The 24451-nt window shown below is 43.8% G+C and overlaps 3 protein-coding genes across 4 annotated transcripts in view; all 3 read left to right on the forward strand.

Moving 5' to 3' along the window:
* LOC306827333 (uncharacterized protein) overlaps positions 1-24106 on the forward strand; it is a 50951-nt gene extending 26845 nt beyond the window's left edge. The window contains exons 2-3 of one of the 2 annotated variants that reach the window (XM_079349066.1): positions 22741-22868; positions 23551-24083. In XM_079349066.1, coding sequence (XP_079205192.1) covers positions 22741-22868; positions 23551-23802 — 380 coding nt within the window. In that variant the 3' untranslated portion in view covers positions 23803-24083. Of the gene's footprint in view, positions 1-22740; positions 22869-23550 lie in introns of both variants that reach the window. The other variant, XM_079349065.1, reaches the window with a different exon arrangement.
* LOC306827163 (uncharacterized protein) lies at positions 3400-11505 on the forward strand (the record flags this gene model as incomplete). The annotated part of the gene is made up of 2 exons (XM_079348832.1): positions 3400-4770; positions 9987-11505. The coding sequence occupies 2 exons, from the start codon at positions 3400-3402 to the stop codon at positions 11463-11465; spliced, it is 2850 nt and encodes a 949-aa protein (XP_079204958.1). The 3' UTR covers positions 11466-11505.
* LOC306827164 (uncharacterized protein) lies at positions 14864-21227 on the forward strand (the record flags this gene model as incomplete). Its single annotated transcript, XM_079348833.1, has 3 exons — positions 14864-16275; positions 16543-16717; positions 19789-21227. Exons 1-3 carry the CDS (start codon positions 14902-14904, stop codon positions 21225-21227), a joined length of 2988 nt encoding a protein of 995 aa, XP_079204959.1. The 5' UTR covers positions 14864-14901.
* Positions 24107-24451: the final 345 nt, after the last annotated feature.

A 24451-nucleotide genomic window follows, 5' to 3' on the forward strand; every position in this document is an offset into this window, starting at 1 on the left:
TATAGCATAATGTACATAACCTGTGAGGAGAGAAAAACATGTGTTGGTTAAAAGAGACCTGTAGACAGTTAAAGAGCCTTAGAAACAAAGTGCTGACCTTCTAGAAACTAGTTACATGTGCATGTACAGAGGTGTTTGAGGTAGTGCCAGAGGTGTGAGTACAGTCGTTAAACAGTCGTTAAACAGTCAATGCAGGAATGTAAATTGGCTCACCAACTTAAAGGAGCAGTGACTAGCATTAAGTGTCCAAGACAATATGGTGAAACCAGGAGTGATTAGGGTGATTATCGTTAAGTACCCAACTATTGAGGGGCAGAGTAGCATTAAGTGTTGAAGACAATAGAGTGAAACTTGACCTAATTAGGGTGATCATGTCAACCCTTACAGATGTAGCATAACACAGCAGTAGGATGAAACCAGACATGATTAGGGTGATTATCTTTAAAGTGACCTGTGCTCAGTAAGGTGACTATCAATATGCATCACAGTGTCCAATTGGGGGCTGACTCTGAGGTCAGCAGTGCAGATGAGGAGTGAGAAAAAAGTGAAAAAAGAGTCCATGGTTCACCGTGCGCTTCTTCCCTGCCGTGACAGTGAAGTGTTATACAGTCTTATTGCCAGGGGGACGAAAGAGTTCTTGAGTCTGTCCGTGGAGCACGACTGTGACAGCAGTCTTTCGCTGAACATGCTCCTCTACCCGGTGAAGGTGCTGTGCAGAGGGTGGTGTGTGTTGTCCATGATGGAGAGCATTTTGTCCAGAGACCTCCTCTCTCCCACTGTCACCAGTGAGTCCAGCTCTGTGCCCACCACAGAGCCGGCCCTCCTCACCAGTCTGTCCAGGCGTGCTGCGTCCCTCTTCTTTCAGCTTCCTCCCCAGCACACCACGGCGTAGAAGAGGACGCTGGACACCACAGATGTTCTACCAGTCTGTGGTGTCCAGCGTCCTCTTCTACGCCGTGAATTGAATGTTGGGTATAGACTAAATACATTCACGCCCTGACAAACAAGATACTACACTTCAGTTTAATTCAGTTTATCCCGTCATACAGTCATAAGTCCATGTACAGTCAATGCAATAAAACCTCCATATAGTAATGAGTAGAACGATACCTCTCATGTAGACTCTGGCATGAATTGGAGGATAGATTGAATAAAAGCAGTCGCAGGATGCCTCCCTGCGGTGATCCGGTAGAGGAAAGATTTAAATCAGACCATTAAACTTAACCAGTTTTTCTGAAGTAGGGTAGGAGAACAGACTGTGTGCAGGTGGGTGGAGTCCTGTAGGACATGTAATGCCTTCCACATACAACAGGTGGTGTCAATGTCCTGTACCTATGTCTGCAGTGATCCTGCTTTGCTGCTGTAACACTGTAAATTTCTCCACTTGCGAGATGAATAAAGGATTGTCTTAACTTATGATGGTCTATGTCTGTCTAATATCCAACCCTGTCTGAAAGAGTCATCTGTTCCTTTTTGCCAAATCTTTGGGGTTTTACTTCTTTGTTTTCATTTAAACTGAACATTGTGCCATAACAATCTAACATACCATACGTAATAACACTTTCAAATGCTGCAGTTTAAAGAATCTAAATTAATTCTGTTTCACAATTTACTTCAGAACCTCTTCTCTGGGATTTTAGGCTCACAGTTTGCTCCATCAGTGTCAGAGACAGCCCTAAGCTGTCCTGGACATACACCACAGGGTCTGGAGACTCCTGAAGTGACTCAGACTCCAGCTGGTTGCTTGGTTTGGGGAATTTTGCAGCTGATATAAATTGGAGGTGTTCAACACATCTGAACCTTAAATGTTCTATTCGAGGATCAGTTTTAACAAGTTCCTCCCACTTTCTCAATATGCAATACTCACACAGATGACGGGAGAGAGTGGGGAATGGCATTCAGGAAACAGACTAAATGGATGAAGCCTGTTTGACTTCACCTGTCTGTTCCTGCAGGGGGCTTTGGATGGATTACTGTGCAAAAACACTAATAAAGCTGGTCTATTGCATGCCTCACACGGGGCACCATTTATGTCTGGGTTTTATGTGGTATATTTGACTATTAAATTAAAATGATTTACCCATGCAACAATCCATGCATTGATAGGTTCTCATTTGTTCTCAAGTGGTTGTTCATGACCTGGATGACAGGGGCCTCTGTTTTCTGATACTAAGTCAATTTATGGACCACCTTTTGCTTGTATACAGTGTTTGTTGTGGCCACTCCACAATTTGCACAGGAGTCTTATAACAAAGCAACACTTGGGTTCCGGTCAGAAAGGCCGTACTATCCAATCATTCCCATCAATGCCTATATGGCTTTTGAAGTCCTTCAGCAACACTAGAGTCCCCAGGTGGAACACTTTATAGGACCCCACCTAGAGTACTTCCAACACTTTCCAAGGTATTCTTCTTCACTACTTTTGCTGGTCTGGTTTGAACCCGTTTGTAACACTGCTCCACACTGCCCCCATGATTGCCATTGTGGTATTGCAATGTTTTGTCATGCACAAGCTTCCAAAACAGCATTACAGGCAGAAGTCTCTGACAGCAACAATACCAGACATAAGGCATAATTGAGCTGTAAGTGAGCTACACACTCTGAACTGCCATGTGATGAAGGTAATGACTTTGCATTGCCTGATACGATACCATGACAGTGTCATCGCTGATCATCCAGACTTGTAATTTGAAGGAACAAAGTTTTATTGAAGTTTTTGACTTTTATAGGTTCAAAGATTAACTTTGAATATGTGACTAGTTTACATCACTGCTTTTGATTTTAGAGTAAATGGTCCATCACAAACTCCATCAGAAAAAAAGAGTATTTTAAAAATGATTCACTTAAAACCTTGGAGACAGACCTGAAGTATTATGAATTCTGACTTTTTACAGATCTATATCATGATGTAGTTATTTCAACATCCTTTCGTCCTATTTGTTGACATTGAATCTCAGTAAAAAAAAATCTGTTAATTGTGGTTTCATAGTTCTGTAGTTAAAAAGATTCAAACTATTATTGTGTGACTTGTAACTTACAGTGAAACACTGTTAATTATGGAATCAACACAAAATGTAAGAGTTGGGGATTCGCCAATGATCTTAAACAAATCTCCACCCTCTCACCTGACTTGCATGAGACAACCTGGACAAAGGTTGTTGCTCTGCGTCATAAAAACTAGATTCACTGAAGTACTGACATTTAGATTCACCTTCAGAACACAACAAGGCAGCTGCAGGAGGGAATACTGGGATTACTAGAAATCCAAGGATCCTTGGAATATCTGAACTTTAACACGAAACTACTTTCAAAAACTGAAGGAGGGAAAAACAATTGACTGTGACATTATTTTCCAGGAAGTTGCTACTGTGTGTCTGCTGTGTTTGGCTCTGGGGTAAAATGGCGTCCAAGTTAGAGGAAAATCTCTGCTGTCCGATTTGCCTTGAGATCTTTAAAGACCCAGTGATGCTGTCCTGCAGCCACAGCTTCTGTAGAGTGTGTGTGCAGGACTACTGGAAGGAGAAGGAGAAACAGGAGTGTCCACTCTGTAAGAAGAGACATTCAAAGGGATATAATCCTGACTTTGCTTTCAAGAATCTGTTTGAGAGTTTCCTGCAGGAGAGAGATCAGAGAGCTTCAGAGGATCTCTGCAGTCTGCACTCTGAGAAACTCAAACTCTTCTGTCTGGACCATCAGGAGCCGGTGTGTCACATCTGCAGAGATTCACAGAAACACTCTGAGCACAGATTCAGACCCATCGATGAAGCTGCTGAAGAACGCAAGAAGAAACTTCAGGAAACTCTGGAGCCGGTAAAGAAGAAGTTAAAGGTTTGTGAAGAAGTTAAAGTGAAGTTTGATCAAACAGCAGAACACATTCAGGTCCAGGCCCGACACACAGAGAGGCAGATTAAGGAACAGTTTAAGAAGCTTCACCAGTTTCTAGAAGAGGAAGAGGAGGCCAGGCTGTGTGCACTGAGGGAGGAAGAGGAGCAGAAGAGTCAGAGGATGAAGGAGGAGATGGAGGCTCTGAGCAGAGAGATAGCAGCTCTTTCACTCACAGTCAGAGACACAGAGGACGAGCTGAGAGCTGCAGACGTCTCATTCCTGAAAAACTACAAGGCTGCAGTGGAAAGAGTCCAGCAGCGCCCCCTGCTGGAGGATCCACAGCTGCCCTCAGGAGCTCTGATAGACCAGGCCAAACACCTGGGCAACCTGAGCTTCAACATCTGGACCAAGATGAAGGACATGGTCTCCTACAGTCCGATTATTCTGGACCCAAACACTGCTCATTCAAAACTCATCCTGTCTAAAGATCTGACCTGTGTGAGACGAGGAGGACAGAGACAGCAGCTTCCTGATAATCCAGAGAGGTTTGATTATTACATGTCTGTCCTGGGCTCTGAGGGCTTTAACTCAGGGACTCACTGCTGGAATGTCCAGGTTGGAGACAGTACACGCTGGGTACTAGGGGTGTTATCAGAGTCCGTCAACAGGAAGACAGACGCATTGTCTGGATTTTGGAAAATAGGGTTCTATGATGGTGAATACAAAGCAGCCTCCTCATCACATTCAGTCACTGTTCTCTCAGTGAAGAAGAAGTCTCAGAGGATCAGAGTGAATCTGGACTGTAACAGAGGAAAGCTGTCGTTCTCTGATCTTGATACTAACACACACATACACACCTTCACACACACTTTCACTGACAGGATGTTTCCTTACATTGGAACTTGGGAACAAGTGAAGATTTTACCAGAGAAGATCTGTGTGACTGTGGAACACTAACACATGTTGATGACGACAACCTTGGTGATGATGATTAGGTTGATGTGATGACAAATCTGTGGATGTTTTGAGTCTTCTAAAAAAAAATCATATTTATGAAGGGATCTCTGGTAAGATAAAGTGATAGTAATAATTAGTAAATAGTTTCCTCTCTCAGAAAAGCACAAGAGTTTCTCTTGTAGAGGTGAATCAGTTTCCCTACTTATAATTGGATCACTTGTCATTTTCAAACTTTGTTGTTTTTATTTGAACAGCGGGTAAAAGTCAACAGTGATCGGTTTATTGAGATTTATTTTTAATATTCTCTTCAATATGTGTGTTAAATGTCCTATATCAGTTTTCTGTCACTGCTGTTGAAGCCTTTTTAATTTGATTGGTTATAATATTTGAGAACAGTAGAACAGTCACACTGCAGGTAAACTGTCAACGTCAACCTACTGTTCAGACTTCAAACCAGGGGTCAGAAGCTTTTTGTACTTTTAAAGCAATGGAATAATAATATAATGGGAGATGTATCTTTATAGTCTGTTTTTGTATCATTGATTATAATGAAGTATCTATTCACTCATTGGATGTCTGTCAGTATTTAGTATTCTGTTTTTTTTGGCCTTTTTGTGCTGTTATTGAAGAGAGGAGGTGAGTTTTGAAGTATAGACAAGAGAGGGTGGAAAATGGCATGCAGAAAGCATTGACAATAAATGTCTAAATATGTTTGAAGCCTGAGTGACGTCACCCATCCGTTCTTCAAGTCCAATGGATGGCGTTCTCCGTGCTGGAAATGCTGTCTCAGGCTAACTTTGAGTCAAGCTAACGACAGGCTGAAAGCTGGAGCTGAGGCGGGTTTTAAGCCCATTGATGAACTTTTGGACGGCTCTGAGTGGCCATCTTGTCTTCGTTATAATTTTTTGATAACTTCATTTCAGAGATCAACATAATAAATGTATCACTACAGATCAAATAGCTTTAAAAAAACGTAAGCAGATATGTCGGCGTCTGATAGAGGTGGTAAAAAATATATTCATGTAAGAATAAAGATTCTGATTGATTTTACTGTTGAAAAAGGTTGGGTTTTTTTCTTTGGGGGGGCTAATCAGTCACTCCCTGTTCTTTAAATCAGTAAAATGCCAAATAGAGCAACAGTACATTCAGCCAGTTTCACAGATGGCTTAAGTAGATCCTGAAGTATGATCTAATTAATACTTTGAATCATGACTCAATGAGTCCAGAATTGTTTTGAATCAAAAATCAATTCTTAATGGATTCATTACCCCAAGAATTGAAGTCAATTTCGGATCGTGAGACAACCAAACATTTCCAGCCCTAGTTGTTTGATATTTTTTTTTCTCTTCCAATAACCCCAAAAATCACATATCGTCGGGGCCTAGTGTGTATTAACCTCCTGTCCACTGACACCCATCATTGTTAAGTCTGATGTTTGATTTCCTCATAGATTACTTCTCTTGAGAGAAAGAGTTTGTCACTTTAAGTTCAGGTTGTTGTTCAATTCAAGTCTTAACCTTTCTTATAAATAAGCCTCGTCCTGGTTTACATGAAATGCAATTAACAGCGTGGCCTGTGACTTGTCTATCAGGATATACAGGTTACAGAAATGTCAGAGTTTGTGGCCGAGATTCAACAAGTATTGGAAAGAATAGATAGATAGATAGATAGATACTTTATTGATCCTGAGGGAAATTCAAGGCATCCAGTAGCAGTATACAGACAGGCAGGACACAAGACATTAGTTACAATACACACCCGCTGTCCCCCCTCCCCTCTGTATACAAAATCCCCCAAACAAGATATAGCAGCCCCTATGTGACTAAGAATAAACATAATTATATGTTAAACCTGTGCAGTTAGCATTAGCAGTTGGACTTAAAACTAATATAGCATAATGTACATAACCTGTGAGGAGAGAAAAACATGTGTTGGTTAAAAGAGACCTGTAAACAGTTAAAGAGCCTTAGAAACAAAGTGCTGACCTTCTAGAAACTAGTTACATGTGCATGTACAGAGGTGTTTGAGCTTATGCCAGAGGTGTGAGTACAGTCATTAAACAGTCAATGCAGGAATGTAAATTGGCTCACCAACTTAAAGGAGCAGTGACTAGCATTAAGTGTCCAAGACAATATGGTGAAACCAGGAGTGATTAGGGTGATTATCGTTAAGTACCCAACTATTGAGGGGCAGATTAGCATTAAGTGTTGAAGACAATAGAGTGAAACTTGACCTAATTAGGGTGATCATGTCAACCCTTACAGATGTAGCATAACACAGCAGTAGGATGAAACCAGACATGATTAGGGTGATTATCTTTAAAGTGACCTGTGCTCAGTAAGGTGACTATCAATATGCATCACAGTGTCCAATTGGGGGCTGACTCTGAGGTCAGCAGTGCAGATGAGGAGTGAGAAAAAAGTGAAAAAAGAGTCCATGGTTCACCGTGCGCTTCTTCCCTGCCGTGACAGTGAAGTGTTATACAGTCTTATTGCCAGGGGGACGAAAGAGTTCTTGAGTCTGTCCGTGGAGCACGACTGTGACAGCAGTCTTTCGCTGAACATGCTCCTCTACCCGGTGAAGGTGCTGTGCAGAGGGTGGTGTGTGTTGTCCATGATGGAGAGCATTTTGTCCAGAGACCTCCTCTCTCCCACTGTCACCAGTGAGTCCAGCTCTGTGCCCACCACAGAGCCGGCCCTCCTCACCAGTCTGTCCAGGCGTGCTGCGTCCCTCTTCTTGCAGCTTCCTCCCCAGCACACCACGGCGTAGAAGAGGACGCTGGACACCACAGACTGGTAGAACATCTGTGGTGTCCAGCGTCCTCTTCTACGCCGTGAATTGAATGTTGGGTATAGACTAAATACATTCACGCCCTGACAAACAAGATACTACACTTCAGTTTAATTCAGTTTATCCCGTCATACAGTCATAAGTCCATGTACAGTCAATGCAATAAAACCTCCATATAGTAATGAGTAGAACGATACCTCTCATGTAGACTCTGGCATGAATTGGAGGATAGATTGAATAAAAGCAGTCGCAGGATGCCTCCCTGCGGTGATCCGGTAGAGGAAAGATTTAAATCAGACCATTAAACTTAACCAGTTTTTCTGAAGTAGGGTAGGAGAACAGACTGTGTGCAGGTGGGTGGAGTCCTGTAGGACATGTAATGCCTTCCACATACAACAGGTGGTGTCAATGTCCTGTACTTATGTCTGCAGTGATCCTGCTTTGCTGCTGTAACACTGTAAATTTCTCCACTTGCGAGATGAATAAAGGATTGTCTTAACTTATGATGGTCTATGTCTGTCTAATATCCAACCCTGTCTGAAAGAGTCATCTGTTCCTTTTTGCCAAATCTTTGGGGTTTTACTTCTTTGTTTTCATTTAAACTGAACATTGTGCCATAACAATCTAACATACCATACGTAATAACACTTTCAAATGCTGCAGTTTAAAGAATCTAAATTAATTCTGTTTCACAATTTACTTCAGAACCTCTTCTCTGGGATTTTAGGCTCACAGTTTGCTCCATCAGTGTCAGAGACAGCCCTAAGCTGTCCTGGACATACCCCGCAGGGTCTGGAGACTCCTGAACTGACTCAGACTCCAGCTGGTTGCTTGGTTTGGGGAATTTTGCAGCTGATCTAAATTGGAGGTGTTCAACACATCTGAACCTTAAATGTTCTATTCGAGGATCAGTTTTAACAAGGTCCTCCCACTTTCTCAATATGCAACACTCACACAGATGACGGGAGAGAGTGGGGAATGGCATACAGGAAACATAGACTAAATGGATGAAGCCTGAGTGAAGGCACCTGTCTGTTCCTGCAGGGGGCTTTGGATGGATTACTTTGCAAAAACACTAATAAAGCTTGTCTATTGCATGCCTCACACGGGGCACCATTTATGTCTGGGTTTTATGTGGTTTATTTGGCTATTAAATTAAAATGATTGATCCATGCAACAATCCATGTATTGATAGGTTCTCATTTGTTCTCAAGTGGTTGTTCATGACCTGGATGACACGGGCCTCTGTTTTTTGATACTAAGTCAATTTATGGACCACCTTTTGCTTGCACACAGTGTTTGTTGTGGCCACTCCACAATTTGCACAGGAGTCTTATAACAAAGCAACACTTGGGTTCTGGTCAGAAAGGCTGTGCTATCCAATCATTCCCATCAATGCCTATATGGCTTTTGAAGTCCTTCAGCAACACTAGAGTCCCCAGGTGGAACACTTTATAGGACCCCTCCTAGAGTCCTTTTGCTGGTCTGGTTTGAACCCGTTTGTAACACTGCTCCACACTGCCCCCATGATTGCCATTGTGGTATTGCAATGTTTTGTCATGCACAAGCTTCCAAAACAGCATTACAGGCAGAAGTCTCTGTCAGTAACAATACCAGACATAAGGCATAATTGAGCTGTAAGTGACCTTCATACTCTGAACTGCCATGTGATGAAGGTAATGACTTTGCATTGCCTGATACGATGCCATGACAGTGTCATCGCTGATCATCCAGACTTGTAATTTGAAGGGACAAAGTTTTATTGAAGTTTTTGACTTTATAGGTTCAAAGATTAACTTTGAATATGTGACTAGTTTACATCACTGCTTTTGATTTTAGAGTAAATGGTCCATCACAAACTCCATCAGAAAAAAGAGTATTTTAAAAATGATTCACTTAAAACCTTGGAGACAGACCTGAAGTATTATGAATTCTGGCTTTTTACAGATCTATATCATGATGTAGTTATTTCAACATCCTTTCGTCCTATTTGTTGACATTGAATCTCAGTAAAAAAAAAATCTGTTAATTGTGGATTCATAGTTCTGTAGTTAAAAAGATTTCAACAATTATTGTGTGACTTGTAACTTACAGTGAAACACTGTTAATTATGGAATCAACACAAAATGTAAGAGTTGGGGATTCGCCAATGATCTTAAACAAATCTCCACCCTCTCACCTGACTTGCATGAGACAACCTGGACAAAGGTTGTTGCTCTGTGTCATAAGAACTAGATTCACTGAAGTACTGACATTTAGATTCACCTTCAGAACACAACAAGGCAGCTGCAGGAGGGAATACTGGGATTACGAGAAATCCAAGGATCCTTGGAATATCTGAACTTTAACATGAAACTAATTTCAAAAACTGAAGAAGGGAAAGACAATTGACTGTGACATTATTTTCCAGGAAGTTGCTACTGTGTGTCTGCTGTGTTTGGCTCTGGGGTAAAATGGCGTCCAAGTTAGAGGAAAATCTCTGCTGTCCGATTTGCCTTGAGATCTTTAAAGACCCAGTGATGCTGTCCTGCAGCCACAGCTTCTGTAGAGTGTGTGTGCAGGACTGCTGGAAGGAGAAGGAGGACCAGGAGTGCCCTCTCTGTAACAAGAGACATTCAAAGGATCTACCTCTAAACTTTGCTTTAAAGAATCTGTGTGAGAGTTTCCTGCAGGAGAGAGATCAGAGAGCTTCAGAGGATCTCTGCAGTCTGCACTCTGAGAAACTCAAACTCTTCTGTCTGGACCATCAGGAGCCGGTGTGTCACATCTGCAGAGATTCAGAGAAACACTCTGAGCACAGATTCAGACCCATCGATGAAGCTGCTCAAGAACGCAAGAAGAAACTTCAGGAAACTCTGGAGCCGGTAAAGAAGAAGTTAAATGATTTTGAAGAAGTTAAAGTGAAGTTTGATCAAACAGCAGAACACATTCAGATCCAGGCCCGACACACAGAGAGGCAGATTAAGGAGCAGTTTAAGAAGCTTCACCAGTTTCTAGAAGAGGAAGAGGAGGCCAGGCTGCGTGCACTGAGGGAGGAAGAGGAGCAGAAGAGTCAGAGGATGAAGGAGGAGATGGAGGCTCTGAGCAGAGAGATAGCAGCTCTTTCACTCACAGTCAGAGACACAGAGGACGAGCTGAGAGCTGCAGACGTCTCATTCCTGAAAAACTACAAGGCTGCAGTGGAAAGAGTCCAGCAGTGCCCCCTGCTGGAGGATCCACAGCTGCCCTCAGGAGCTCTGATAGACCAGGCCAAACACCTGGGCAACCTGAGCTTCAACATCTGGACCAAGATGAAGGACCTGGTCTCCTACAGTCCGCTCATTCTGGACCCAAACTCTGTTCATCCAGAACTCATCCTGTCTGAAGATCTGACCTGTGTGAGAGGAGGAGAGAGACAGCAGCTTCCTGATAATCCAGAGAGGTTTGACGATTACTGGTCTGTCCTGGGCTCTGAGGGCTTTAACTCAGGGACTCACAGCTGGGACGTCCAGGTTGGAGACAGTACACGTTGGGTACTAGGGGTGTTATCAGAGTCCGTCAACAGGAAGACAGACGCATTGTCTGGATTTTGGAGAATATGGTTCTATAATGGTGAATACAGAGCAGCCTCCTCATCACATTCAGTCACTGTTCTCTCATTGAAGAAGAAGCCTCAGAAGATCAGATTGAATCTGGACTGTAACAGAGGAGAGCTGTCGTTCTCTGATCCTGATGCTAACACACACATACACACCTTCACACACACTTTCACTGACAGGATGTTTCCTTACGTAAGAACTGAGGATGAACTGCCACTGAAGATTTTACCAGAGAAGATCTGTGTGACTGTTGGTCACAGAGAACTTGTGTGCATGCGCCATCTGCCTCTTCCCGTCGCTCCTGTTCGTTTATGATTTCTTGGTGCTTTGCGTCTTTTTGTCATTCCTTTTTGGCTGGTGGTATTTTCTTGCGCTGTGTCCTCTCTGTCTATGTCTTTTGGAGCAAGTTTTTTGGACAGTTTTGGAGAGTTTTTGGACAGTTTTTGGACAGTTTTGGACAGCTCTACAACATGTTTTGATTCATTCATTCTCACCACTGTTGCACAGCAACCCCTGCATTGTTTACAGCTGGGATCACCTCTTCGGCAGGCTCAGCACCGAGAGATAAACTGTTGCCATCCCAGTGGAGATACAACTCCGGACACACAGGGGGATGCAGAGGTGGAAAGAAGCAGCGAGGGAGGAGAGTGGGACCGAGACGTAAGAGATTTATGGAGAGCCGTGCCTCCAACTCTCATCATGGGTAACGTTCGGTCCCTGGGGAATAAGATGGATGAGCTACCGGCGTTACCTAATTAGGGTGATCATGTCAACCATTACAGATGTAGCATAACACAACAGTAGGATGAAACCAGACATGATTAGGGTGATTATCTTTAAAGTGACCTGTGCTCAGTAAGGTGACTATCAATATGCATTAAAGTGTCCAACTGGAGGCTGACTCTGAGGTCAGCAGTGCAGATGAGGAGTGAGAAATGAGTCCAGGGTTCACCGTGTGCTTCTTCCCTGCCGTGACAGTGAAGTGTAGTACAGTCTTATGGCCTATAGGGGGACGAAAGAGTTCTTGAGTCTGTCCGTGGAGCACGACTGTGACAGCAGTCTTTCGCTGAACATGCTCCTCTGCCCGGTGAAGGTGCTGTGCAGAGGGTGGTGTGTGTTGTCCATGATGGAGAGCATTTTGTCCAGAGACCTCCTCTCTCCCACTGTCACCAGTGAGTCCAGCTCTGTGCCCACCACAGAGCCAGCCCTCCTCACTAGTCTGTCCAGGCGTGCTGCGTCCCTCTTCTTGCAGCTTCCTCCCCAGCACACCACGGCGTAGAAGAGGACGCTGGACACCACAGATGTTCTACCAGTCTGTGGTGTCCAGCGTCCTCTTCTACGCCGTGAATTGAATGTTGGGTATAGACTAAATACATTCACGCCCTGACAAACAAGATACTACACTTCAGTTTAATTCAGTTTATCCCATCATACAGTCATAAGGTCCATGTACAGTCAATGCAATAAAACCTCCATATAGTAATGAGTAGAACGATACCTCTCATGTAGACTCTGGCATGAATTGGAGGATAGATTGAATAAAAGCAGTCGCAGGATGCCTCCCTGCGGTGATCCGGTAGAGGAAAGATTTAAATCAGACCATTAAACTTAACCAGTTTTTCTGAAGGAGGGTAGGAGAACAGACTGTGTGCAGGTGGGTGGAGTCCTGTAGGACATGTAATGCCTTCCACATACAACAGGTGGTGTCAATGTCCTGTACCTATGTCTGCAGTGATCCTGCTTTGCTGCTGTAACACTGTAAATTTCTCCACTTGCGAGATGAATAAAGGATTGTCTTAACTTATGATGGTCTATGTCTGTCTAATATCCAACCCTGTCTGAAAGAGTCATCTGTTCCTTTTTGCCAAATCTTTGGGGTTTTACTTCTTTGTTTTCATTTAAACTGAACATTGTGCCATAACAATCTAACATACCATACGTAATAACACTTTCAAATGCTGCAGTTTAAAGAATCTAAATTAATTCTGTTTCACAATTTACTTCAGAACCTCTTCTCTGGGATTTTAGGCTCACAGTTTGCTCCATCAGTGTCAGAGACAGCCCTAAGCTGTCCTGGACATACCCCGCAGGGTCTGGAGACTCCTGAACTGACTCAGACTCCAGCTGGTTGCTTGGTTTGGGGAATTTTGCAGCTGATATAAATTGGAGGTGTTCAACACATCTGAACCTTAAATGTTATATTCGAGGATCAGTTTTAACAAGTTCCTCCCACTTTCTCAATATGCAATACTCACACAGATGACGGGAGAGAGTGGGGAATGGCATTCAGGAAACAGACTAAATGGATGAAGCCTGTTTGACTTCACCTGTCTGTTCCTGCAGGGGGCTTTGGATGGATTACTTTGCAAAAACACTAATAAAGCTGGTCTATTGCATGCCTCACACGGGGCACCATTTATGTCTGGGTTTTATGTGGTTTATTTGACTATTAAATTAAAATGATTTATCCATGCAACAATCCATGTATTGATAGGTTCTCATTTGTTCTCAAGTGGTTGTTCATGACCTGGATGACAGGGGCCTCTGTTTTTTGATTCTAAGTCAATTTATGGACCACCTTTCGCTTGCACACAGTGTTTGTTGTGGCCACTCCACAATTTGCACAGGAGTCTTATAACAAAGCAACACTTGGGTTCTGGTCAGCAAGGCCGTACTATCCAATCATTCCCATCAATGCCTATATGGCTTTTGAAGTCCTTAAGCAACACTAGAGTCCCCAGGTGGAACACTTTATAGGACCCCTCCTAGAGTCCTTTTGCTGGTCTGGTTTGAACCCGTTTGTAACACTGCTCCACACTGCCCCCATGGTTGCCATTGTGGTATTGCAATGTTTTGTCATGCACAAGCTTCCAAAACAGCATTACAGGCAGAAGTCTCTGACAGTAACAATACCAGACATAAGGCATAATTGAGCTGTAAGTGACCTTCATACTCTGAACTGCCATGTGATGAAGGTAATGACTTTGCATTGCCTGATACGATACCATGACAGTGTCATCGCTGATCATCCAGACTTGTAATTTGAAGGAACAAAGTTTTATTGAAGTTTTTGACTTTTATAGGTTCAAAGATTAACTTTGAATATGTGACTAGTTTACATCACTGCTTTTGATTTTAGAGTAAATGGTCCATCACAAACTCCATCAGAAAAGAGTATTTTAAAAATGATTCACTTAAAACCTTGGAGACAGACCTGAAGTATTATGAATTCTGACTTTTTACAGATCTATATCATGATGTAGTTATTTCAACATCCTTTCGGCCTATTTGTTGACATTGAATCTCAGTAAAAAGAAAATCTGTTAATTGTGGTTTCATAGTTCTGTAGTTAAAAAGATTTAAACAATTATTGTGTGACTTGTAACTTACAGTGAAACACTGTTAATTATGGAATCAACACAAAATGTAAGAGTTGGGGATTCGCCAATGATCTTAAACAAATCTCCACCCTCTCACCTGACTTGCATGAGACAACCTGGACAAAGGTTGTTGCTCTGCGTCATAGAAACTAGATTCACTGAAGTACTGACATTTAGATTCACCTTCAGAACACAACAAGGCAGCTGCAGGAGGGAATACTGGGATTACGAGAAATCCAAGGATCCTTGGAATATCTGAACTTTAACATGAAACTAATTTCAAAAACTGAAGAAGGGAAAAACAATTGACTGTGACATTATTTTCCAGGAAGTTGCTACTGTGTGTCTGCTGTGTTTGGCTCTGGGGTAAAATGGCGTCCAAGTTAGAGGAAAATCTCTGCTGTCCGATCTGCCTCGAGATCTTTAAAGACCCAGTGATGCTGTCCTGCAGCCACAGCTTTTGTAGAGTGTGTGTGCAGGACTACTGGAAGGAGAAGGAGAACCAGGAGTGTCCACTCTGTAACAAGAGACATTCAAAGGGATTTAATCCTAACTTTGCTTTAAAGAATCTGTGTGAGAGTTTCCTGCAGGAGAGAGATCAGAGAGCTTCAGAGGATCTCTGCAGTCTGCACTCTGAGAAACTCAAACTCTTCTGTCTGGAACATCAGGAGCCGGTGTGTCACATCTGCAGAGATTCAGAGAAACACTCTGAGCACAGATTCAGACCCATCGATGAAGCTGCTCAAGAACGCAAGAAGAAACTTCAGGAAACTCTGAAGCCGGTAAAGAAGAAGTTAAAGGTTTGTGAAGAAGTTAAAGTGAAGTTTGATCAAACAGCAGAACACATTCAGGTCCAGGCCCGACACACAGAGAGGCAGATTAAGGAGCAGTTTAAGAAGCTTCACCAGTTTCTAGAAGAGGAAGAGGAGGCCAGGCTGTGTGCACTGAAGGAGGAAGAGGAGCAGAAGAGTCAGAGGATGAAGGAGGAGATGGAGGCTCTGAGCAGAGAGATAGCAGCTCTTTCACTCACAGTCAGAGACACAGAGGACGAGCTGAGAGCTGCAGACGTCTCATTCCTGAAAAACTACAAGGCTGCAGTGGAAAGAGTCCAGCAGCGCCCCCTGCTGGAGGATCCACAGCTGCCCTCAGGAGCTCTGATAGACCAGGCCAAACACCTGGGCAACCTGAGCTTCAACATCTGGACCAAGATGAAGGACATGGTCTCCTACAGTCCGCTCATTCTGGACCCAAACACTGTTCATCCAGAACTCATCCTGTCTGAAGATCTGACCTGTGTGAGAGGAGGAGAGAGACAGCAGCTTCCTGATAATCCAGAGAGGATTGACGATTACTGGTCTGTCCTGGGCTCTGAGGGCTTCAACTCAGGGACTCACAGCTGGGACGTCCAGGTTGGAGACAGTACACGTTGGGTACTAGGGGTGTTATCAGAGTCCATCAACAGGAAGACAGACGCATTGTCTGGATTTTGGAGAATATGGTTCTATAATGGTGAATACAGAGCATCCTCCTCATCACATTCAGTCACTCTTCTCTTGGTGAAGAAGAAGCCTCAGAAGATCAGAGTGAATCTGGACTGTAACAGAGGAGAGCTGTCGTTCTCTGATCCTGATACTAACACACACATACACACCTTCACACACACTTTCACTGACAGGATGTTTCCTTACGTAAGAACTGAGGATGAACTGCCACTGAAGATTTTACCAGAGAAGATCTGTGTGACTGTTGGTCACAGAGAACTTGTGTGCATGCGCCATCTGCCTCTTCCCGTTGCTCCTGTTCGTTTATGATTTCTTGGTGCTTTGCGTCTTTTTGTCATTCCTTTTTGGCTGGTGGTATTTTCTTGCGCTGTCCTCTCTGTCCATGTCTTTTGGAGCAAGTTTTTTGGACAGTTTTGGAGAGTTTTTGGAGAGTTTTTGGACAGCTCTACAACATGTTTTGATTCATTCATTCTCACCACTGTTGCACAGCAACCCCTGCATTGTTTACAGCTGGGATCACCTCTTCGGCAGGCTCAGCACCGAGAGATAAACTGTTGCCATCCCAGTGGAGATACAACTCCGGACACACAGGGGGATGCAGAGGTGGAAAGAAGCAGCGAGGGAGGAGAGTGGGACCGAGACGTAAGAGATTTATGGAGAGCCGTGCCTCCAACTCTCATCATGGGTAACGTTCGGTCCCTGGGGAATAAGATGGATGAGCTACCGGCGTTACCTAATTAGGGTGATCATGTCAACCATTACAGATGTAGCATAACACAGCAGTAGGATGAAACCAGACATGATTAGGGTGATTATCATTAAAGTGATCAGTGCTCAGTAAGGTGACTATCAATATGCATCACAGTGTCCAACTGGAGGCTGACTCTGAGGTCAGCAGTGCAGATGAGGAGTGAGAGAAAAGTGAAAAAAGAGTCCAGGGATCACTGTGCGCTTCTTCCCTGCCGTGACAGTGAAGTGTTGTACAGTCTTATGGCCTATAGGGGGACGAAAGAGTTCTTGAGTCTGTCCGTGGAGCACGACTGTGACAGCAGTCTTTCGCTGAACATGCTCCTCTGCCCGGTGAAGGTGCTGTGCAGAGGGTGGTGTGTGTTGTCCATGATGGAGAGCATTTTGTCCAGAGACCTCCTCTCTACCACTGTCACCAGTGAGTCCAGCTCTGTGCCCACCACAGAGCCGGCCCTCCTCACTAGTCTGTCCAGGCGTGCTGCGTCCCTCTTCTTTCAGCTTCCTCCCCAGCACACCACGGCGTAGAAGAGGACGCTGGACACCACAGACTGGTAGAACATCTGTGGTGTCCAGCGTCCTCTTCTACGCCGTGAATTGAATGTTGGGTATAGACTAAATACATTCACGCCCTGACAAACAAGATACTACACTTCAGTTTAATTCAGTTTATCCCGTCATACAGTCATAAGGTCCATGTACAGTCAATGCAATAAAACCTCCATATAGTAATGAGTAGAACGATACCTCTCATGTAGACTCTGGCATGAATTGGAGGATAGATTGAATAAAAGCAGTCGCAGGATGCCTCCCTGCGGTGATCCGGTAGAGGAAAGATTTAAATCAGACCATTAAACTTAACCAGTTTTTCTGAAGGAGGGTAGGAGAACAGACTGTGTGCAGGTGGGTGGAGTCCTGTAGGACATGTAATGCCTTCCACATACAACAGGTGGTGTCAATGTCCTGTACCTATGTCTGCAGTGATCCTGCTTTGCTGCTGTAACACTGTAAATTTCTCCACTTGCGAGATGAATAAAGGATTGTCTTAACTTATGATGGTCTATGTCTGTCTAATATCCAACCCTGTCTGAAAGAGTCATCTGTTCCTTTTTGCCAAATCTTTGGGGTTTTACTTCTTTGTTTTCATTTAAACTGAACATTGTGCCATAACAATCTAACATACCATACGTAATAACACTTTCAAATGCTGCAGTTTAAAGAATCTAAATTAATTCTGTTTCACAATTTACTTCAGAACCTCTTCTCTGGGATTTTAGGCTCACAGTTTGCTCCATCAGTGTCAGAGACAGCCCTAAGCTGTCCTGGACATACACCACAGGGTCTGGAGACTCCTGAGCTGACTCAGACTCCAGCTGGTTGCTTGGTTTGGGGAATTTTGCAGCTGATATAAATTGGAGGTGTTCAACACATCTGAACCTTAAATGTTATATTCGAGGATCAGTTTTAACAAGTTCCTCCCACTTTCTCAATATGCAATACTCACACAGATGACGGGAGAGAGTGGGGAATGGCATTCAGGAAACAGACTAAATGGATGAAGCCTGAGTGAAGGCACCTGTCTGTCCCTGCAGGGGGCTTTGGATGGATTACTGTGCAAAAACACTGCAATAAAGCTGGTCTATTGCATGCCTCACACGGGGCACCATTTATGTCTGGGTTTTATGTGGTATATTTGACTATTAAATTAAAATGATTTATCCGTGCAACAATCCATGCATTGATAGGTTCTCATTTGTTCTCAAGTGGTTGTTCATGACCTGGATGACAGGGGCCTCTGTTTTCTGATACTAAGTCAATTTATGGACCACCTTTCGCTTGCACACAGTGTTTGTTGTGGCCACTCCACAATTTGCACAGGAGTCTTATAACAAAGCAACACTTGGGTTCTGGTCAGAAAGGCCGTACTATCCAATCATTCCCATCAATGCCTATATGGCTTTTGAAGTCCTTCAGCAACACTAGAGTCCCCAGGTGGAACACTTTATAGGACCCCACCTAGAGTACTTCCAACACTTTCCAAGGTATTCTTCTTCACTACTTTTGCTGGTCTGGTTTGAACCCGTTTGTAACACTGCTCCACACTGCCCCCATGATTGCCATTGTGGTATTGCAATGTTTTGTCATGCACAAGCTTCCAAAACAGCATTACAGGCAGAAGTCTCTGTCAGTAACAATACCAGACATAAGGCATAATTGAGCTGTAAGTGACCTTCATACTCTGAACTGCCATGTGATGAAGGTAATGACTTTGCATTGCCTGATACGATACCATGACAGTCTCATCGCTGATCATCCAGACTTGTAATTTGAAGGAACAAAGTTTTATTGAAGTTTTTGACTTTTATAGGTTCAAAGATTAACTTTGAATATGTGACTAGTTTACATCACTGCTTTTGATTTTAGAGTAAATGGTCCATCACAAATTCCATCAGAAAAAAGAGTATTTTAAAAATGATTCACTTAAAACCTTGGAGACAGACCTGAAGTATTATGAATTCTGACTTTTTACAGATCTATATCATGATGTAGTTATTTCAACATCCTGAAAAAAAAAATCTGTTAATTGTGGATTCATAGTTCTGTAGTTAAAAAGATTCAAACAATTATTGTGTGACTTGTAACTTACAGTGAAACACTGTTAATTATGGAATCAACACAAAATGTAAGAGTTGGGGATTCGCCAATGATCTTAAACAAATCTCCACCCTCTCACCTGACTTGCATGAGACAACCTGGACAAAGGTTGTTGCTCTGCGTCATAGAAACTAGATTCACTGAAGTACTGACATTTAGATTCACCTTCAGAACACAACAAGGCAGCTGCAGGAGGGAATACTGGGATTACGAGAAATCCAAGGATCCTTGCAATATCTGAACTTTAACACGAAACTAATTTCAAAAACTGAAGAGGAGTTTTAAGGGGGAAAAGATTGACATTGACATTATTTTCCAGGAAGTTGCTACTGTGTGTCTGCTGTGTTTGGCTCTGAGGTAAAATGGCGTCCAAGTTAGAGGAAAATCTCTGCTGTCCGATTTGCCTTGAGATCTTTAAAGACCCAGTGATGCTGTCCTGCAGCCACAGCTTCTGTAGAGTGTGTGTGCAGGACTACTGGAAGGAGAAGGAGGACCAGGAGTGCCCTCTCTGTAAAAGGAGAAACTCAAGGGGATATAATCCTGACTTTGCTTTAAAGAACCTGTTTGAGAGTTTCCTGCAGGAGAGAGATCAGAGAGCTTCAGAGGATCTCTGCAGTCTGCACTCTGAGAAACTCAAACTCTTCTGTCTGGACCATCAGGAGCCGGTGTGTCTCGTCTGCAGAGATTCACAGAAACACTCTGAGCACAGATTCAGACCCGTCGATGAAGCTGCTCAAGAACGCAAGAAGAAACTTCAGGAAACTCTGGAGCCGGTAAAGAAGAAGTTAAATGATTTTGAAGAAGTTAAAGTGAAGTTTGATCAAACAGCAGAACACATTCAGGTCCAGGCCCGACACACAGAGAGGCTGATTAAGGAGCAGTTTAAGAAGCTTCACCAGTTTCTAGAAGAGGAAGAGGAGGCCAGGCTGTGTGCACTGAGGGAGGAAGAGGAGCAGAAGAGTCAGAGGATGAAGGAGGAGATGGAGGCTCTGAGCAGAGAGATAGCAGCTCTTTCACTCACAGTCAGAGACACAGAGGACGAGCTGAGAGCTGCAGACGTCTCATTCCTGAAAAACTACAAGGCTGCAGTGGAAAGAGTCCAGCAGCGCCCCCTGCTGGAGGATCCACAGCTGCCCTCAGGAGCTCTGATAGACCAGGCCAAACACCTGGGCAACCTGAGCTTCAACATCTGGACCAAGATGAAGGACATGGTCTCCTACAGTCCGATTATTCTGGACCCAAACACTGTCTACCCAGAACTCAGTCTGTCTGAAGATCTGACCTGTGTGAGACGAGGACAGAGTCAGCAGCTTCCTGATAATCCAGAGAGGTTAGATTATTACAGGTCTGTCCTGGGCTCTGAGGGCTTTAACTCAGGGACTCACAGCTGGGACGTCCAGGTTGGAGACAGTACACACTGGGTACTAGGGGTGTTATCAGAGTCCGTCAACAGGAAGACAGACGCATTGTCTGGATTTTGGAATATAGGGTTCAATGATGGTAAATACAAAGCAGCCTCCCCGTCACATTCAGTCACTGATCTCTCAGTGAAGAAGAATCCTCAGAGGATCAGAGTGAATCTGGACTGTAACAGAGGAAAGCTGTCGTTCTCTGATCGTGATACTAACACACACATACACACCTTCACACACACTTTCACTGACAGGATGTTTCCTTACATTGGAGCTTGGGAACAAGTGAAGATTTTACCAGAGAAGTTCTCTGTGACTGTTGGTCACAGAGAACTTGTGTTCATGCGCCATCTGCCTGTTCCCGTCGCTCCTGTTCGTTTATGATTTCTTGGTGCTTTGCGTCTTTTTGTCATTCCTTTTTGGCTGGTGGTATTTTCTTGCGCTGTGTCCTCTCTGTCTATGTCTTTTGGAGCAAGTTTTTTGGATGTTTTTTGGACAGTTTTTGGAGAGTTTTTGGAGAGTTTTTGGACAGCTCTACAACATGTTTTGATTCATTCATTCTCACCACTGTTGCACAGCAACCCCTGCACTGTTTACAGCTGGGATCACCTCTTCGGCAGGCTCAGCACCGAGAGATAAACTGTTGCCATCCCAGTGGAGATACAACTCCGGAGACACAGGGGGATGCAGAGGTGGAAAGAAGCAGCGAGGGAGGAGTTTTAAGCCATGTCTCCAACTCTCATCATGGGTAACGTTCGGTCCCTGGGGAATAAGATGGATGAGCTACCGGCGTTCCCCAGGAGTCAGCGAGCGTATCGGGAGTGCAGCCTGATGTGCTTCACTGAGACGTGGCTGCATCAGGATGTTCCCAACAACAACGTCTCCCTGAACGGCTTCCAGACTGTCCATGCCGACCGGGATTCCACCGAGAGCAGTGAGAAAGACTTGCCATCCTTGTCAACAACTGATGGGGTCACCACGGCAACGTAATGACGAGCAACGGCAACAACCGAATTTCCATCTGGGATTAAAAACGTTTTTCTGATTCTGACTGTGGAACACTAACTCATGATGTTCTGAATCTTCGACTGATTCTTTCGGGTTGTCTGACTGTGTTGTCATGGTGACTAGTGGTTATTTGTTGTTGTTTTTGTTGTTGCTGAGTCATTCATTATAACTTTTGTATTTGAATTAACATTTTATATTTTTAGTCACTGTCACTAGTTCACTGCTCTTTGTGCCTTTGAAATGCCCCTCGGGTACAAATAAAGTTTTTTTTAATTTAATTGAATAACTTTGAGTATTTGGACAGCAGGTAAAATCTGGATCCTGATTGGTCGGTTGTTGGAGTCTGTTTAAAGTGAATCTGCTCAGTGTGTTATCTGGTGAACTGTCGTCTGTTGCTTCAGCTGCTGTGAATGTTTGATTTCAGACTTTATCACGTGAACTCTGAGGAGTCCCTGAAGGCATCATCTGTATCTTTATGTCCTGCAGTAATGATTATCTACACACAGTGATGTGAAGTCCTTCTACAGCCGTGTTATAATAACTTCACCATGTTATACTCTTCTTACTAAATCGTGGTTCCATCTTTGATCTTGTTGGTGTAGTTCACAGCCCACAGGTAGCTCCATCACCTGTCCTGTGTTTGACTCATTCTGGAGCTTCATTCTACAAAGGTACTGCTCTGTAGGTTTGTTATCATGTTTGTCAGATATCAGACCTGAAGACTGTCTCTGTGGAAGCTTTTCTTCATGTTTCAATAAAGAGTCTAAACATGTTGTTGGAGTGGATCGTCATTGAGGGGCGCTGGTGGTGCAGTGGGGAGGGCGCGTGTCCCATGTATGGAGCCAAAACAAACCAGCTTGTTTCCAATATTTCATTTCTCTGTTCTCAGATGTCAAAGGTCCTCCGGCCCATCAGTTCTCCTGCGGTCAGAGTCCATACACCGAGAGCGGGGCCTGGGAGAGGAAGTTCTGCATCCTGACCGACAGCCAGCTCATCCTGCTGAACAAGGACGATGAGGTCAGGACACTGACACAACATCTTACACACTTTCATCTTCTGTTATATGAATGGTCTCTAAGTGGTGCACACACAGACTGCTCTCTACTACGGTTATAGCTTAGACTGCAGTACCCATTTTAAACACTAGGGAGCAGAGTTACACACTGCTCCTTTGATGTCAGATTTGAAAAGTCACAGGTTGTGATGGTTGCAACATAGACCTTGATGGCTGAAAGTCCATTAGAGGTTGTGGTTCTAGTCTCTAGATTATAAACAGCAGTTGCCTCACTGTCTTGATGAAAACAGTAACTTTAGCTCGTAGCTCACTGGAGCTGCTGGTCGACCTGGCTGGAGCTCTTAGTTTGCTTTGTGTTATTTTGGGTTCTTTTTTATTTTCCATTCTCCAAACATGTATTTCTGGGTAAAGTATCCCTGGCACCTCACCAGTTACCAGACCAGCTTCCATGTTTTAGTCCCCACCAGGACTTCAACCGGCGACCCTTTGGTTCCCAACCCACGTCTCTACAGGCTGAGCCCCTATCTAATCTATAGTACATTATAAATAATAAATAAATACTCTGCTACTTTCTGATTTATCACACATATATAGATCATGGCATCAAAATCAAACGTTTCAGTTTCTGTTTGTTTGTAGTGTTTTCATTCTTAGACCCCCCCCCCCCCCTCTCTCCCCCCTCAGGCTGTGGGAGAGACTCAGGAGAGCCCGACAGACTCCGCCAAGGCCCGGAGTCTCCGGAGGACAGTCAGCGTCCCCTCAGAGGGACAGTTCCCAGACTTCCCAGCAGAGGGCGCCACCATGCTAGGTAAGCAGCAAGCAGAGGGTGCCGCGGCTGGTTGTTGCCATGACAATAAACCAAACATCTGTTGGCTGCTCCAGGAAGTAAAGATTAGAGCCACTGAAACTGTGACAGGGTGTGTGTGTGTGTGTTAGTGTGTGTGTGTGTGTGTGTGTGTGTGTGTGTGTGTGTGTGTGTGTGTGTGTGTGTGTGTGTGTGTGTGTGTGTGTGTGTGTGTGTGTGTGTGTTAAGGGCTGTAGAACTATAAAAAACCTTCTTACGTGCGTGTGTGTCCTGGATTTAGATTCCACTCCTTTGTTTCCTGGAATATCCTGGAGTTTTGTAGAGATGTATTCCAAGCAGAGGATTGAACAGATGTCTCAGTTCACAGTTTGTTTTTGACTCGGTGTCTTCAGAGGTCACACTGAGACATCCTGTCACTGTTTCTGTTCATCTCACGGTTTAAAGATGAAAACCAGTGTCTTTGGGACATTTCAGAACGCGTCTCTGTCCAGAGGACTGATTGTAAATAAAGATGGACGATTCATCGTTACTTCCTCCTGTTCATGCAAAGATCAAGCCAACCCCCCAAGTTCTAGACAATCAGGGATGGAGACCCAGTCAAGACCAGGACCCAGATTAAGACAAGACCATAAATATGTGTGCAGGGGGCGTGTCACCAATTTAGCTAAAATATTTAAAACTAGTATTTTATGAAGTTCTGTCAGAGTTTTATGATCGTAGTCCTACGGTGGCCCTGAAGGGCCAAATATTTCAGGATTGCAAAAAACTATTTAACCAGAC

The sequence above is a fragment of the Symphodus melops genome (genome assembly GCF_947650265.1).
Source record: "Symphodus melops genome assembly, chromosome: 7".
Taxonomy (NCBI): Eukaryota; Metazoa; Chordata; class Actinopteri; order Labriformes; family Labridae; genus Symphodus; species Symphodus melops.